Source organism: Erythranthe guttata, chromosome 14 (assembly GCF_056151865.1).
Source record: "Erythranthe guttata isolate IM_541 chromosome 14, IM_541, whole genome shotgun sequence".
In the NCBI taxonomy this organism is placed as follows: Eukaryota; Viridiplantae; Streptophyta; class Magnoliopsida; order Lamiales; family Phrymaceae; genus Erythranthe; species Erythranthe guttata.
In genome coordinates this window covers 7,666,439-7,681,563 of record NC_142546.1, presented here as the reverse complement: position 1 = coordinate 7,681,563, position 15,125 = coordinate 7,666,439, and the positions used below count along the sequence as shown (strand labels likewise).

Genomic DNA, 15,125 nt, shown 5'->3' with positions numbered 1-15,125 from the left:
AAATATCATCATACATTTTGTAATATATATATACATACATGTGCGTGTGTGTGAAAAACAAAATCGAGCTCCACAATTTCCGATTTTTTCTTCTTTTTTTCGAACCAAGTCTTTTTCATTTTAATTTTCAAATTTCCAGTTTTCAATATTTTAAAATTATTTTTTGAACGGAATTGAAATTAGTTTTTCAATTTTCAAACTGAAAAAAAAAACTATTTCTATCTTTCCAAGCGTATTAATTCCAATCATGATCCGTCCGATTTTCACCTATAGTATTTACGATTACAATAGTGGTCGCCAAGCTATTAAAGATATGCGACTAATAGCAATCAACATACTCACTACAGTTAAACCTTTATAAATTAATGCAGTTGAGACTAGTAAAATTCTAGTAATTTAATAAAATATTAAATTATCGAACTAATAATTTAATACGTTGTTACCGAGTCGCTCCATAAAATTATTATTTAAGCGAGGTTATTAATTTATCGATGTTCTATTATAGTTTCATATCAAATGAAGATTTTGTTAAATTGAATAAAAAACTCTAATTTTCAATCTTATTATTATATCCATCAAAATTCAAAAAATTGAAGGATACCTACAACTTAAGCACCACATCTTACAAGCTTAATCATCTTCAAACTCTCAAATCACTTCTGAGTTAACTCGACTCACCACTCCGTCGACCATTCTCATCCTCGTTGACTTCGGATCCATAAACGTGGCCCATCTTCGAACGCTTAGTCTCCAAATATTTCTTATTGTCCTTCGTAATGGGCGTCACGAGTGGGACCCGCCCGGCAACAGCCAAACCGTAACCCTTGAGCCCGATATACTTTGCAGGATTGTTCGTCAGCAACTTCATTGTTCTTACACCAAGATCTCTCAGTATCTGAAAAAACAATTTTACACAATCATAAATGATAAGGACAAAAATAATTATTCCAAGTATGGAGGAATAATCTAGTAATACGCAGGACCATGCAAATTACCTGTGCACCAATCCCGTACTCCCTCGAATCAACGGGCAAACCCAGCTCCTCGTTCGCCTCAACAGTATCGCGCCCATCATCTTGCAGATTGTACGCACGCAGTTTATGGCCCAAACCGATTCCTCTCCCCTCGTGACCACGCAAGTACACCAAAACACCCCTCCCTGCACCCTCGATCTGCTGCATTGCGAGCGCCAGCTGGGTCCCACAGTCGCATCTGGCCGATCCAAATATATCTCCCGTCAGACATTCCGAGTGCACTCTCACAAGAATATCGAGTCCATCCCCAATATCACCCTGTTTAACACAAACCAAAAAAAAAATGCCGATGTAATTTTTTTTTTATTATTATATTACTTCGAAAAAATGGCCTGTGAAAGTCGTCTGAAATCAGAAAGAAGCATAACATATAGAGAAAAAAAAAAGATTTACTGCATTCGGTACCCATGTGTTTTCTCTAATTGTTAAAAAACTCCCCATGTTATTTTATTTGCAAAAAAACCCCTATGATTCAATATTTTTTTAACAAACTACCGCCTAAAAACTCACTTTTTTCGGGGTTAAAAAATGCATTATAAGGTGGGCTTTGCTAATATGTATATAACACGCGGATTTTTTAGCAATCCGATATACATATAATACAGTTACTAAATGCAATAAACTCAAAAAAAAAAGTTGGATTGTACCAAATTTTACAAAATTCTTACCTTAACCATTGCAATATGCTCGATTCCATCAAGAATAGACCTATAACAATATGCGGTGAATGGGCCCCACATAGTCGGTATACGAGCTGCCGACGCTTGGTCTACTAATCTATTGCTCTTTCTCCGATATCTGCAAGATCACAATTGAAAATTTCGTAAATAAAGTATGGAGATTTCAAGTACGGAGATTTTGTAGCTTCTTCGTCTAGTTAAAGCTCGATGTGGCCATGCGGAAAAAAAAAAACGTAATTGTACAAACTTTTCATATTACAAAAGTGAGCTAATCCAAGAAATATCTGCTTAGGCCTCGTTTGGTTCCTAAGTTAACATAATGAAAATCCAATTGTATTATTAGACCGTCTAATAAATATTCTCCCTAAAATCCATGATGAAAAATATTTCCGGGTCGACCCAAAAGATTATTGTGTTTACCAAACATAAAACAAAGTCAAATTATTTAGTTATTCACGGCTAATCTCCTCAACCAAACGAGGCATTAATGAGAATAAAACGAACACTGCTTAAGAAATGTAGACCGAAAATACATTTGTGTAACAGAACTACCTTATTAGATCAGCAATAGATATAATCTTCAAGTTCTCTTGCTTCACAAATTGCCGAAGCCTCGGTAATCGAGCCATCGAACCATCGTCGTCAACAATCTCGCATAAAACTCCGGAAGGTTCCAATCCTGCCAGCATGGCAAGATCCACCGCAGCTTCGGTATGGCCCGCTCTTTTAAGAACACCGCCTTCTCTGTACTTTAGTGGAAATATGTGGCCCGGTCGGTTGAAATCTTCGGGCTTTGAATCTTTCGATGCAAGAGCTTTTATTGTTATTGCCCTGTCTCGTGCTGACACACCCGTACTTGTACCGTGTTTTGCGTCCTGTAATGTGTTTTTTTTTTTTTTTGAACAGAAAAACGAGCGTAGCTATATTACTTCGAACGAAATTGTTCAGCGCAACATGATTTAATCACTCTAATAAAAATAGACTTGACATCATTTTCCAATCCGATCGGAACAATTCCATTTTTTTTCTTCTTAAGTGAAGAACTAATTTCAATTTTGTCCAAATGTTATAAGAAAAATTGGTAATTTCGAAAAATTGGAATGAGAAAACTGTTCCAAAATTGAAAATTTTCGGACGCAGTCGGCGGAATGTGGAATTCCCGTGTTTTTAGTCACCTATACTATAAAATACATACTAAAATGATATTTTAAGTGTAATTTTCGGGAATTAAATTGAATTGGAATTCAGAATCTAATGTGAATTCCAATTCCATTCCAAAAAAATTGAAAAGAAAATTAAAAATAGGAACTTTCAGGATTCAAAATGAAAAATATTGCTAAAAAATCGGAAATACTCTGATCAGAATCGACAGAATTCGGTAATTTAGCCATAATTTATACATGTATGTTTGTGCTTGTCAGAAATTACGTTTTGACATCAATCCTAAAGAATATGTTGGAGCTATTACATAAGAATCAAATAATAAGGCAACTCGACAAAATACGATTGTAAAGCAAGACACGAGAAAGAAAGAGCGTATTTCGATAGAAGAAACTAACTCACCACTGAAACAGTGAATGCAGTAGAAAGCTTCTCCTCGTTTTCTTTATGGCTCACCATAAGAGGAAGCTGTAACCTCTCCAAATCTTCCGATTTCATGCTGACACAAACGATTCCCGTTCCGTATTTCACGAAGAAAGCCATAGCCTCGGGCGTAACTTTCGAGGCAGCCATTATTAAATCTCCTTCGTTCTCTCTATCCTCGTCGTCCACAACCACCACCATCTGCAATTTTTTGTATAAAATACGGCTAACTAAAAAAAAAAAAAAAATCAAATTAAATTACGCTACATAAATATTGCGAGATCAACCTTTCCATTGCGAATGTCTTCGATGGCTTCTTCGATAGACGAGAAACCTGCTGACGGAAGGTCCAAATCGTATTCGTCGTTTTCGACGGGGAATCCACTTGTAGTTGGTGCCACGTCAGCGGAGAGTGCTCCTAATATTACAGAATTAGATTGCACCGGTACATCGTTAATGAGATTGCCTTCGGCAGAGAAGAGTGCCGATTTGATTTTCGAACTCGCTTTGACATTTAATAATCCCGTTTTCGGACTCGGTTGCTTGAAGGACTCCACACCATTCAACGAATAAATACTTCCGCAGTTGACCCCGTTGAACTGTCTGAATGCAATATAACGAACCATTAACGGTAATGGTTTAAGCTACTAAACAGAATCGAGTAGTATGATTACGTAAACATAAAGCATGCCAACAAATTTACCATTTTAACCTTCACTCAAGAATATTTCATCCAAAAACGAAAAAGAGTGAACTTACTACATGCGAATTTCGGACCGAAAACATAGATACACGATAAATACAACAAATATTCAAGAACATTCCATCCAAAAACGAAATTGAGTAAGCTTACTACATGCGAATTTCGGACCGAAAACATAGATACACGATAAATATAGCAAATATTACAGGATACAATGCCGTACAGAAATCAATGTGTCATGTGAATATATGAAACTTTTTTCACCAATTCATTCAAATCGAAAGTACGAGAGTGGAGGGATACGAAACCCTAAGCATAAACACAAATGAAAGAAGTCGAAAAATAATTAAAAAAAAAAAAAAAAGAACCCCACGAGAAATTCAATTCAAAAAACCGAAATTGGGCATCTATATGACACATGAAACATCAAGAAATGCATATTCCATCACCAAAAAAAAAAAAAAAAACAAAAAAAATCGGCGAAGAGAGACTAACCGACGGCGAGAAAGGGTCGCCGGAGAGCAGGAAAAGTTAATGGAAGCCATTCTTTCCGACGAAGCTAAAAGGGAGATTTGAATACAGAATTTGAAGAAGAAACAACCAAAGATTTTTGGCTGGAAATGTTTGGGGAAACCAGTTGGACAGTGTGTGTGTGATGACTGATGAGGTGATATATCTTTGGGTGGGATGGGGTGGGTGGGTGGGTGGTGGGGGTGGGGCGCGGGGGGGGGGGGGGGGGGGGGGGTTGGTACGTTTTTTTATTTTTGTTTTTGTTTTTTGTTTTTTGTTTTTTAAATACTTATTACAATTTTTATTAATTAAAGAATTCACGTGTGAGCACAATGATTTTAATTTACTATCACACTTTGTTAAAATAGATTTTAATTTTCGGCAAGTAACATTTTCTTGTTTTTACTATCAATTATCATGGATTTTTTTTTTTTTACATTTTTAAATATTAATTGCACAATTTTCACTAATCACTCTTAAATAGTGAATTGAGAAATATTTAATAGGGTAAATTACAACCAACCTCTGAAGTATGGTCAAATTACGAAAATCCACCCACCCCCTCGACTATAAATCTTCTTACACGCCCACCCTTGCAGTTTCAAATTTAGTGGAATCTTCGAGATTATATGGAATATTATCACTTTTATACCCCATTTATCTCATTCGAACTCCACATTTTGAAGCAAGATGATTATAATATTTGTTTTTTGTCTTGTATATATTAGATTGTGGTGCATCAAAAATTGTATTTTTACACAAAACGAGTACAAACTACAGCACATTCAATAGAATTTAGATGACTATGTTGAATTTAACACCATAAAGGTGGAGGTGTAAGAAAAAAATCATAGTTGAGGGCTATATGTAATTATCCAAACAAGAGGTGTTTTCTCGTAAGTTGATCATACATCAAGAGTGATTGTAATTTACCATATTTAATAATATGGGTATTTTAGTATTTACTATATTCTTTTGCTATAATCTATGTGTCTTGTTTAGTTTCATAATACATGCACAGCCACCCAAATGACATTATATTAGTTATATTATATCTATCATTATAATTGCTAAAATTTAATATTGAATATACATTTTCAATTACATCCGTAATTTAACAATATTCAAAGTATATATTGCACTAAAACTTGGGGATAAAATCGTCATTTTCTCTTCAAAATAATCAATGTTCTCATGTACATCAAATCATATTTCTCTAGTGAAGATAACATATAAAACAACAACAGATTACTACTCAAAAAATTAATAACCCAGTTTAAATAATAATTTCTCCCGGTTATGATTCGGTAAGAACCTATTCAATTATTAGTTCAACAATTTAATTTTTCGATAAATTGATACAATTTTGTTAATCACGACTGTATTAATTTATAGAGATTTAACTGTATATGTGTATATACAAAGACCAAAAATTATGTCACATCGAACTTTCGAAATTAGTACAACCCTAAAAACTTCCACCAAAAAGTGCCGACGACGCCCCATATTATTGCATTGACAAGCGCCATGACGAACCCATATTTGAAAACGTCCGGTAGATCTACATAACCGGCTGCCGCCACAACCGCCGGAAAAAAGTCACAAATCAATTGATGGTTTCTTTTATAAACAAATAGTCACCACATTCAGATGTAAAATAATTAGCATATACTAGGATGCTCGAGAAATTGGAACAACAATTCAGAATGCCGTCGATTCCGATTCAAAAGTTTCGATTTTAAAATAATATTTTCATTCCAAATTCTGAAAGCTCCATTTTTTCCCATTTTTTGGGAACGGCGTTGGAATGTATACTAGATTCCGATCCAATTTTGATTTCTGTAATTCCGATTACTTTCAGAAAATTACACATATAGTTCAATACGTATTTTGTATTATAGGTACCTAAATTTTTGGAATTTCCGAATCCCGCCGACTCTGATTCGAAAATTTCTGATTTTGGATTAAGTTTTTCACTTCAAATTCGGAAATTCTGATTTTTTTTTTTTTGGAACTGATTTTCCACTTCCGAAAAGAATTGGAATTTTCCCAACAGTGCTAATTCCGATCCGGTTCGTCCAATTTTCACTTACAAAAAACATAGAAACTAAAAAAGAAGTCGTACCTCCAAAATAGACAGCCGCCTGGCCGCTGCTATAATGCGTCAAAGCACCAAACAAACTCGTATTATAAGCAAGAGCCAGCGCCGCTAGCTCAGCAGGCACACCCGAAGCCAAATGCATAGCAAGAAAAGCAGCGTACAACGCTCCAACATGCCCCGTTTGGCTCGCGAATAAATAGTGAATCAAGAAATAGCTACCTTGAAGTACAACAAACGCATAGGGCCAGCTCAGCGATAAGGACTGCAAATTTACGGCCACAAAGTTCGACAAATAGCTCACAATGCCAAGCTCGGTCAATTGACTTGACATGCCTACTAAAACGGCAAACCAAGCCAAAGTATCCCATGCCGATTTCTCACTCAAGCAATCTTCCCAATCTAGCACCCCCGTTAGTAAGAGTATCGATAATCCAAGCATTGCTGCAAGAACACTCGAAATACCGACTGCATCCCTGCACATCAAACAAAGATCAAAATATTTAATTAATCACTAAGTATTGCAACTAGGGCCGGTCCATTTAATCGAGATCGAGCCCAATTGGACTTTATTTGATGTTTGGTAAACCCAATAATTTTTCGGATTGAGCCGTTTTTTTTTTTTTTTTTTTTTTTTTTATCATGGTATATCTTGCCTCCAAGGAAATTACTTATTAGACCTCGTACGGTCCCATAATACAATTTGATTTTCATTGACTAATCTTATCTTAGGAACCAAACGAGGCCGTAATTCGAAAAAAGTTATACGTACCCAAAAACCCAGAGAGAAACCGCAAGAGTCATTGTACCGATCATGACCAATTCGTTTTCCGACATGGGACCCATAAGCTCCAACTTCTTTTCAGCCATGGCAGGTGCATCCGGTGTATCTTTGGTTTCCGGTGGATCGAGAGTGTACAATATCAACGGTGTAGCTATAAGAGAGAGAAAAGCAGGCAAACTAGCGGCGTTGAACCACGAAACCCACGGGTTCGAAACAACGACACCGAGTTCTTCGGCTAGCTTTAGACATAGCAGGTTTTGAGCTGCAGCAGTTAGGAAAAGAGCACTAGAGTTACCAGAAGACTGTTGCATAGCAAAGTCATATGAAACCAATATTAGATGAATGTACAAATTAAGAAACACTAATCATACATATATTTCAAACAAATAGCCAAATAGGCATCCTAGTAAGCATTTTCCGAGGGGTTGGAAATTTGAACGGAATTTTTTCGAATTCCGCCGATTCCGATTCGAATTCTTCTGATTTTGCAAAAACGTTTTATGATTTCGATTTTTTCTTTGGATTGGAATTGGAATATCTCTGTTACGATTTCGGATCCGATTTTAATTTCCAGACTTTCCAATTTTGTTTTTAAAAATTACACTTATAATGTCAATATTTTATATATTTTATAGGGCAAAGTGCATGTCACCCCCTATAAATTTTTAATTTTCGCACTTTACCCCCTCAAAATTTTGAAAATTGAATGCCCCCCTTCAAAATGTTATACTTGTTGCACATTGTACCAATAGCAAAATTTCGATGGATTTATTAACCGGAATTGAGTGTTTTTTTGCACGTTGCCCCTTAAAACACTATTTTTCTACATATTGTCCCTTTAAAATTTTATTTTGTTGCACTGCCCACTGGCAATTGGCTTGTGGGGCAAAGTGGAACCAAATCAATATTTCGAGGAGGCGCTATCTCTTTTCTGAAATTTTAGGGGGGAAAGTGCCAAAATGGGAAGTTTATAGGGGGTGAAGTGCATTTTGTGCTATTTTATATTATAAGTGTTAAAAGATTGATAATTCCGAATTCCGATTCCAATCCGAAAATTTTCAATTTTCTAACAAGTTTTTTCATTCCAATTCCCAAAATTTAGATTCTCAATTTTCATATATTTTTTTCCACGGAATTGGAATTAGTTTTCACTTCCGAAAAAAAGTGGAATTTTTCCGAAATTGTTAATTTCATTCCAATTTTCACCCCTACATTTAACTATTGGAAGAATCCAATAACAGTGACCAAAGAATTAATGTCAAAATTAAACTGAAACCGAAACCGAAACCGAAACCGAAACCGAAACCAAGCAAGCACAAATTTCACCTCAATATAAACAATGATTTTCATTGAGAAATGTTTAAATTTGAAAGGGGAAGAATAGAATAGAACTAACCTGAAATTGGCACTGTACTAAAAACGAACCAAGTTTTTTCTTTGAGGGATCTTCCGGCAAACTCCCCGCCGACAACGACAACGACTTGATAATAGGCAAGAAAACGCCGCCGGCCCTGGCGGTGGTGCTCGGCATCGCCGGAGCAATCAACGCCTCGCTCAGTGTCAGCCCGTACGACAGCCCTAGGGTGCTCTTCCCCAACCATTTCACGAAATACATGGCGATTCTGTCGCCGAGCCCTGTTTTCACGAAACCCCGGGCGAAGAAGAACGAGATGACAATCAGCCAAATCACCTCGTTGGTGAAGGCGGAGAAGGCGGCGGCGAACGGGAGGGTGTTGGTGAGGATGGTGGCGGTGAGGCCGAGGAACGCCCACGCGCCGACGGGGAGTGGGCTGAGGACGAGTCCGGCGATGGTGGAGAGGAAAATTGAGAGCAATTGCCACGCTTGAGGCGTGACTTCGGGTGGCCGCGGGATGAGGAAGAAGACGGCGGCGCCAATTGCGAGCGAGGATATCAACGGGATGAGTTTGGCGCCTCCTCCTCGCGGAGGCGGAAGTGCGGGTGGTGGCGGAGATTTTGATTCTGTGGCGGCGGGTGAGTCATCGTTGGAGGCGGAAGTAATGGTGGATATTTTTGGGGGGTTTTCTCGGGGGCGGAGGACTGGAAACTTGTGGTGGTGGTGGTGGAAAGCGAGTTTATTGGCGGAGGTGGATGAGAGAATATTGAAGGGGCGGAGGGGTGGAAGGGAGCGGCGGCAGAAGGAGGTGGTGGTGGATGGAGAGAAATAGGCCACAATCTCCATTATTGGAGTGGTGAATTGAATTTGAGATCAAAAGTGTGTGTGGAGCTTATGAACATGGCTCTGTGTTTTTTGTTTGATTCTGATATATATATATGAAGTCGACCGTTCACTTTTTGGAGATCTTTTTACCCTTTTTTACCCCCTTGTTCATTTTTCTTATATTTTGACTGTTTAACTCTTCACCAACACGTTTTCTGGCATTAACCAATTACCAACTAATAAATAACTTTGGCAAATTACTGCCCCCACTGAGGTATAGCCAAAGGGGCCATTTGATATACACCCCTAGAATGGAAAATATATAGGGATAAGTCCACCCCTAAAATTCTTTCTTTGAGATACACCCCTGGAGAGGCAAAAGTACTATTGTGCCCTTATTTGTAAATTTTAACCAACTGCATTCAGCTTTTTTTCAACTGCATTCAGCATTATAACTGACTGCACTTCACACTTTTAGACCTGCATTTATCATTTTTTCAGATTTTTTAATAAAAAATTATAAATTTTTATTTTATTATTATTTTTTATACGTACCCTCTTTTTGTGGTTTTTTTAATTTTTTAATTTTTAATTTTTTAATTATTTTTAATTTTTAATTTTTTTTAATTTTTTTAATTTTTTTTTTAATTTTTAATTTTTTTAATTTTTAATTTACTGTACTGAAATTGACTACACGTGACTATATATAGCCACGTACTGTTTTTTTACACAAAGTTATGGTCGATCGATTATAAAAACTGTTGATTATATATATAAAAAAATCGTCTATACCAATAAAAAAATTCAAAATTTGATTCTTGATATTATAAATAATTTAATACCTAACAAAAAAAGTGCAAAAAAAATACAATCATCAAGATCACTATACATCAGAAAAACCACATAGCTTGTATATAAATATATATAACTACATGGAACTATACATGACTACAGTTATCTATACGACTAAATTTGACTCAAATCGCACTTGTCAACACGAGAACCGCTTGTTTTGAACAACGAACACAATCCACTCCGCAAAAACTTACTACAGAGTAGTTCAAACACCAAGACCTGTGAAAAAACTTACTACATAGTAGTTCAAACACCAAGACCTGTGAAAAAGAAAAAGAGTTAAACAAACAACGAATTTTGCTTCAAATTTAAATGTGCACACACGCACTATCACCTACTGGTATACATAGATACTCCCCACATAACTCATACATGACTACATATGACTACATGACTACATAGTTTATATATAACTATATATTACTACATGTGACTACACCATATACTGTATGTTACTACACGTGACTATATATTACTATATATGACTACACCATATATTATTCTATGTTACTACACATGACTATATATGACTACATGTATATGACCACATTTGACTATATACATGTATGTGACTTTATTTGTCCCTTCAAGTACCTGACTTTGTTCTCCAGGCGATACGAGACAACTTATATTATCAAAATCAAATCACACGTAAAGTAGTCACCTATTTCATTCTCGATAAATAAAATATCAATATGATATTAGCAACAAAATATTCTCATCACGAATCTACATATACTCCCAAGTATAAAAAAAAAAAAGTAAACAAATCATTTGAAGACCAATAAACAGTGATTCAATATATTAAGAAGCACATTAAAATTCATTACCTTTTCTATGCCTTCAATGGATGAACAGTCAGTTTTGTCGCACCACCACCAGGAACAAGTTTCGAGTTTTTTTTATTATATTTCTTGCCACAACAATCGCGTTTTATGTACAAGTCGACTCCTAAAATTAAACTCACAGCTTCACAAAAAAAAAAAAAAAAAAAAAAAAAAAAAAAATTAAAACCAAAACTCAAAAAATAACTGCAAAATTCGATGATGGTTGTACAAAAAATACTTTGGTGAACTCAAAAAATACCTGCAAAATTCGAATTACATTACATGAAAAATACAAAAAAAACAATGAAAAACACTTTATTGATAAATTTACTTTGGTGAACTATAGTCACATGTAGTTACGTCTTCTTGTTACTACATATGACTAGATATGACTATGTAGTCAACTATAGTCACATGTAGTTATGTTCATCTTGTTACTATATGTTACTATATATGACTACACGTACATGACCACATGTGACTATATATGTGTATATAAATAAAATTCATCTACACCACAAAAAACTTCACAATTGAATCTATATAAGATGATGAATAAAACAATGTGGTTGAAAAAATATATATTTACTTACTGTAGTGAAATTCTATCACAGAAAATCATTTGCTTTGTTGTATGTTCTTGAAACTGAATTAATGAGATGACAAATAAAATCAGATAATAAAAAGTTAGAATCAATTTTAATTATAAAAAAACAGAATTTTACATATGACTATAAATAACAATTTATATTGCAAATATCGATTGAAAACCCACACTAGGTGCATATGTTACTTTATGTTACTACATATAAATATGATCATGCATAGTAATGTTCAATAGTATAATCATTTTTATATTATTGAATGTTGCCCAAACTCATTGCCATACACTCTGGTAAACATTTCTATACACTCTGCTAGGGTAAAAATTTACCTAAACATCAAACAGACAAGTTACCACAATGAACATACAAATCATTTCTCAAATAATCTTCATCAATTAGAAACCACAGATGCGAAATCAAATTTATATGCTGCAATTGATTGCCAGAGAGAAACAAATTCTGAGTGAGATGAAAATGGAAAAAGTGAACCTTGTGGTGACTCGAGCGTCGATCTCTCGACGAATCGTACGGAGACGATTTCCTGCAATTGTCTTCTCCACCGTGACGAGGCATCGCTTCATCCTGATTTCTACTTCTAATTTATGTTCTCTCTCTGTCTTCCGCGATTCCTTATGCTCTATAGCGTTTATAGTTAACGTCATTAAAACTGCGGAGATTGAGCAGGCGACGGCGAAGCAGCGGTGAGAGGCTAGAGAGAGAAGAAAACGAGAGTTTTGAGAGAGAGAAGAGAGAACGATCGATGGAAGAGGGAGGGAGAGAGAAGAGACCGAGGATTTGTTTTTGAGAGAGAGAAGCGAAAACGGCGGTGGAAGGAAGGAGAGAGAAGAGGGCGTGAGTTGAGAGATTGAGGGTTAGAGTTTTAACTTGTTACTAAAAGGGCAAAATAGGTACTTCAATTTGTCTAGGGGTGTCTATCAAATTAAGATTAGAATATGGGTTTTTGCCTAGGGAAGAAAAATCTATAGGACCTATCCTTATATATTTTCAAAACTAGGGGGTTATCCCTCATTTTCCCATAGCCAAATTATGAAGAAAAAAAACTCATCTTATTTGGGTAACTACAACCATTACTTCATTTTAAATATTTTTACATAAAATTTATGTAATTCGGTTATTTACTGAACCAAATCGTTTCAGTTCGGTAAAAAGTATGAAATGTTGGCGTACTGAAATTTCGGTTCTATTTTAACATCCATAAATTTATCTTTGGAGGGGTATTTTCGTAAGATAATAGATAGTTGATGGGTGGTGTAATTACCCAAACAAAAAGGAAGTTTTCGTAATTTAACCATAACTCATGGGTGGTCGTAATTTGCTCTAAATAACTTTTTAGAATTATTCATTATTCTTTTAATCATTAGCTTTCGAACTGGATTTAGGAGTGTCAAACGAGTCGTGTCGAGATAAACACTTACATTTGTCCGACCTTCCGTAATTGTTTTGTGATCCGGCTGAATTCGTGGTGGGTTAATTTTAGAGAATTAGGTAGGCCTGAACTTGGACCCTAGCCCGTGGATAAACCTACAAAAAAGGAAAAAACTGGACTTAGGCCGGAGTTAGCACTCCGACTGTCAAGTCAGTAACTTCTTGAGGAAGATATTATGTTTTTTATATGTAATTGGTGTAGAAGATTTTTCTTATATCTTTTGATACATGTATTTACTGCCCCTATTTATACTAGAAAGGGGACATACGTCAAATATTCTCCAATTTAATTTACCTGTCCAATCGCGGTAATTAGGCATCCGGACTCCAAATTACCTTCAATGCAGTTTAATATGTCATTTCATTGGCAGTTGCAACTGCAAAAAGTAGGAGACCAGAACGACATTCCTTTGCGCCTGTTAGTGGATTAGACATGCATTAAATACCTCCACGTGCAGCTAGCACCGACTCCGGGCTGGTCTGGCGAGAAGCTTTGCGAGAGAGCGAGAGAGCTTCTCGTTCTCGCGGGTCGTTTGGTCCCTATCGCCTAACAAGGCGCCAGCTTAATGGGCCCTCCTCTCTTGGTGGGCTTATTGGTGCATTTTGACCCTAGTTGGGCCTTTGGCTTCACTGGATCTACCAAACGGTAATGGGCTGGATCATTTTGGGTTTTGGTTTAATAAATAACCGAGTCAAACATGAATTGAACTCGATTATTTTGATTCGTATACCTATTTTATTTTTCTAACCGAGCTCGATTCAAAATCGACCCGAACTCTATTCGACAAAAATATGTGTTTCAACTTGATTCATTATGATGGTAAATCAAGCTCAAACAAAAATCTCTAGTTATGTTCATTTGATTTTCTGAAGTTCATAGAGATTTTTAATACTTAAAAATCAGTTAGACCCAATTAAAAATATTGAGTTTGAAGTTCAGCTGGTTTAAATATTTGAATATAATGTTATAATATTCACAAATTCATAAAAACTAAATCGTAGGTAGTAAGAGCTTAAGGACATTATATCTATCCATGGATTTGACAGTGCGGAAAATTGAGTGTTTCTTATCACAAATCTTTTTTGTAGCCGAAGTATTTACTTGTTCTCCAAGGAAATATGTTAGGTCTATCATAAACCGTTAGAAGGTTTCAATTGATCATTCCTGCAGAATTAGATGGAAGCCATCGCAAAAGCCGTCAACTTAGAATTGAAGAGCAATTTGAAGAAATGACTTTAAATATTTGGGATTCAACATTCAACAGTGAAATAAATTATTTTATCTACGAATAGTAGTTAAATTCGCAAATATTTTGCAAAATAATTGATCACATACTATATTAGTGACGTATGCCACGTGGCGTATATAATTAGTTAATTACTATTTATTCCTAGAAAAATATAATAAAAACATTTTTCACCACAAGGGGATATGTTGAGTTCTTGACCCTTTGTGGGGCCATTACCTCATCCCTTCCCTCCCAAACTCTGGGGGAAGCTTTTTTCCTCCTCAATTACAAAAAAAATTAAATATCAAAATCACCCCCCAAATTCAGTCTATTTACAAAATTACCACAAATACTTATTTTAAGCATAACAAATTCCCCAATGCAGTTCGTGCTCTCGCCTCTCAGGCTACTCTTGGAGGCCCTACTCCTTCCCAGTTAATGTTGTACTACGAATATAAATATCGAGGAAGTATACATAATATATCATCACCATTCATACACGCACACGCACACACACACACACACACACACACACACACATGCATATTGGCGGGTAGATGAATGGTAGATCTTTACTCGACGTAGCATATA

At 35.8% G+C, this 15,125-nt stretch overlaps 2 protein-coding genes and 1 long non-coding RNA gene across 4 annotated transcripts; all 3 read right to left on the bottom strand.

The window, feature by feature from the left end:
* Positions 1 to 523: 523 nt before the first annotated feature.
* On the bottom strand, positions 524 to 4,669 carry LOC105956113 (bifunctional riboflavin biosynthesis protein RIBA 1, chloroplastic). The gene is made up of 7 exons (XM_088812948.1): positions 4,497 to 4,669; positions 3,586 to 3,901; positions 3,278 to 3,499; positions 2,267 to 2,589; positions 1,703 to 1,832; positions 996 to 1,292; positions 524 to 895 (listed from the first exon to the last, which is right to left on the bottom strand). Exons 1-7 carry the CDS (start codon positions 4,544 to 4,546, stop codon positions 665 to 667), a joined length of 1,569 nt encoding a protein of 522 aa, XP_088669074.1. The 5' UTR covers positions 4,547 to 4,669; the 3' UTR covers positions 524 to 664.
* Positions 4,670 to 5,875: 1,206 nt separating this feature from the next.
* On the bottom strand, positions 5,876 to 9,659 carry LOC105956114 (dicarboxylate transporter 2.1, chloroplastic). Of its 2 annotated transcripts, XM_088812946.1 has the most exons (4): positions 8,790 to 9,658; positions 7,382 to 7,695; positions 6,637 to 7,085; positions 5,876 to 6,084 (listed from the first exon to the last, which is right to left on the bottom strand). In XM_088812946.1, the coding sequence occupies exons 1-4, from the start codon at positions 9,591 to 9,593 to the stop codon at positions 5,969 to 5,971; spliced, it is 1,683 nt and encodes a 560-aa protein (XP_088669072.1). In that variant the 5' UTR covers positions 9,594 to 9,658; the 3' UTR covers positions 5,876 to 5,968. The 2 variants fall into 2 exon arrangements, with proteins under 2 accessions (XP_088669072.1, XP_088669071.1); XM_088812945.1 differs by lacking the exon at positions 5,876 to 6,084 and having other exon boundaries at positions 6,454 to 7,085; positions 8,790 to 9,659.
* An 803-nt stretch (positions 9,660 to 10,462) lies between these two features.
* On the bottom strand, positions 10,463 to 12,728 carry LOC148765052 (uncharacterized). Its single transcript, XR_016029499.1, has 3 exons — positions 12,349 to 12,728; positions 11,258 to 11,396; positions 10,463 to 10,687 (listed from the first exon to the last, which is right to left on the bottom strand). It is a non-coding gene; the product is annotated as an uncharacterized LOC148765052 (long non-coding RNA).
* Positions 12,729 to 15,125: the final 2,397 nt, after the last annotated feature.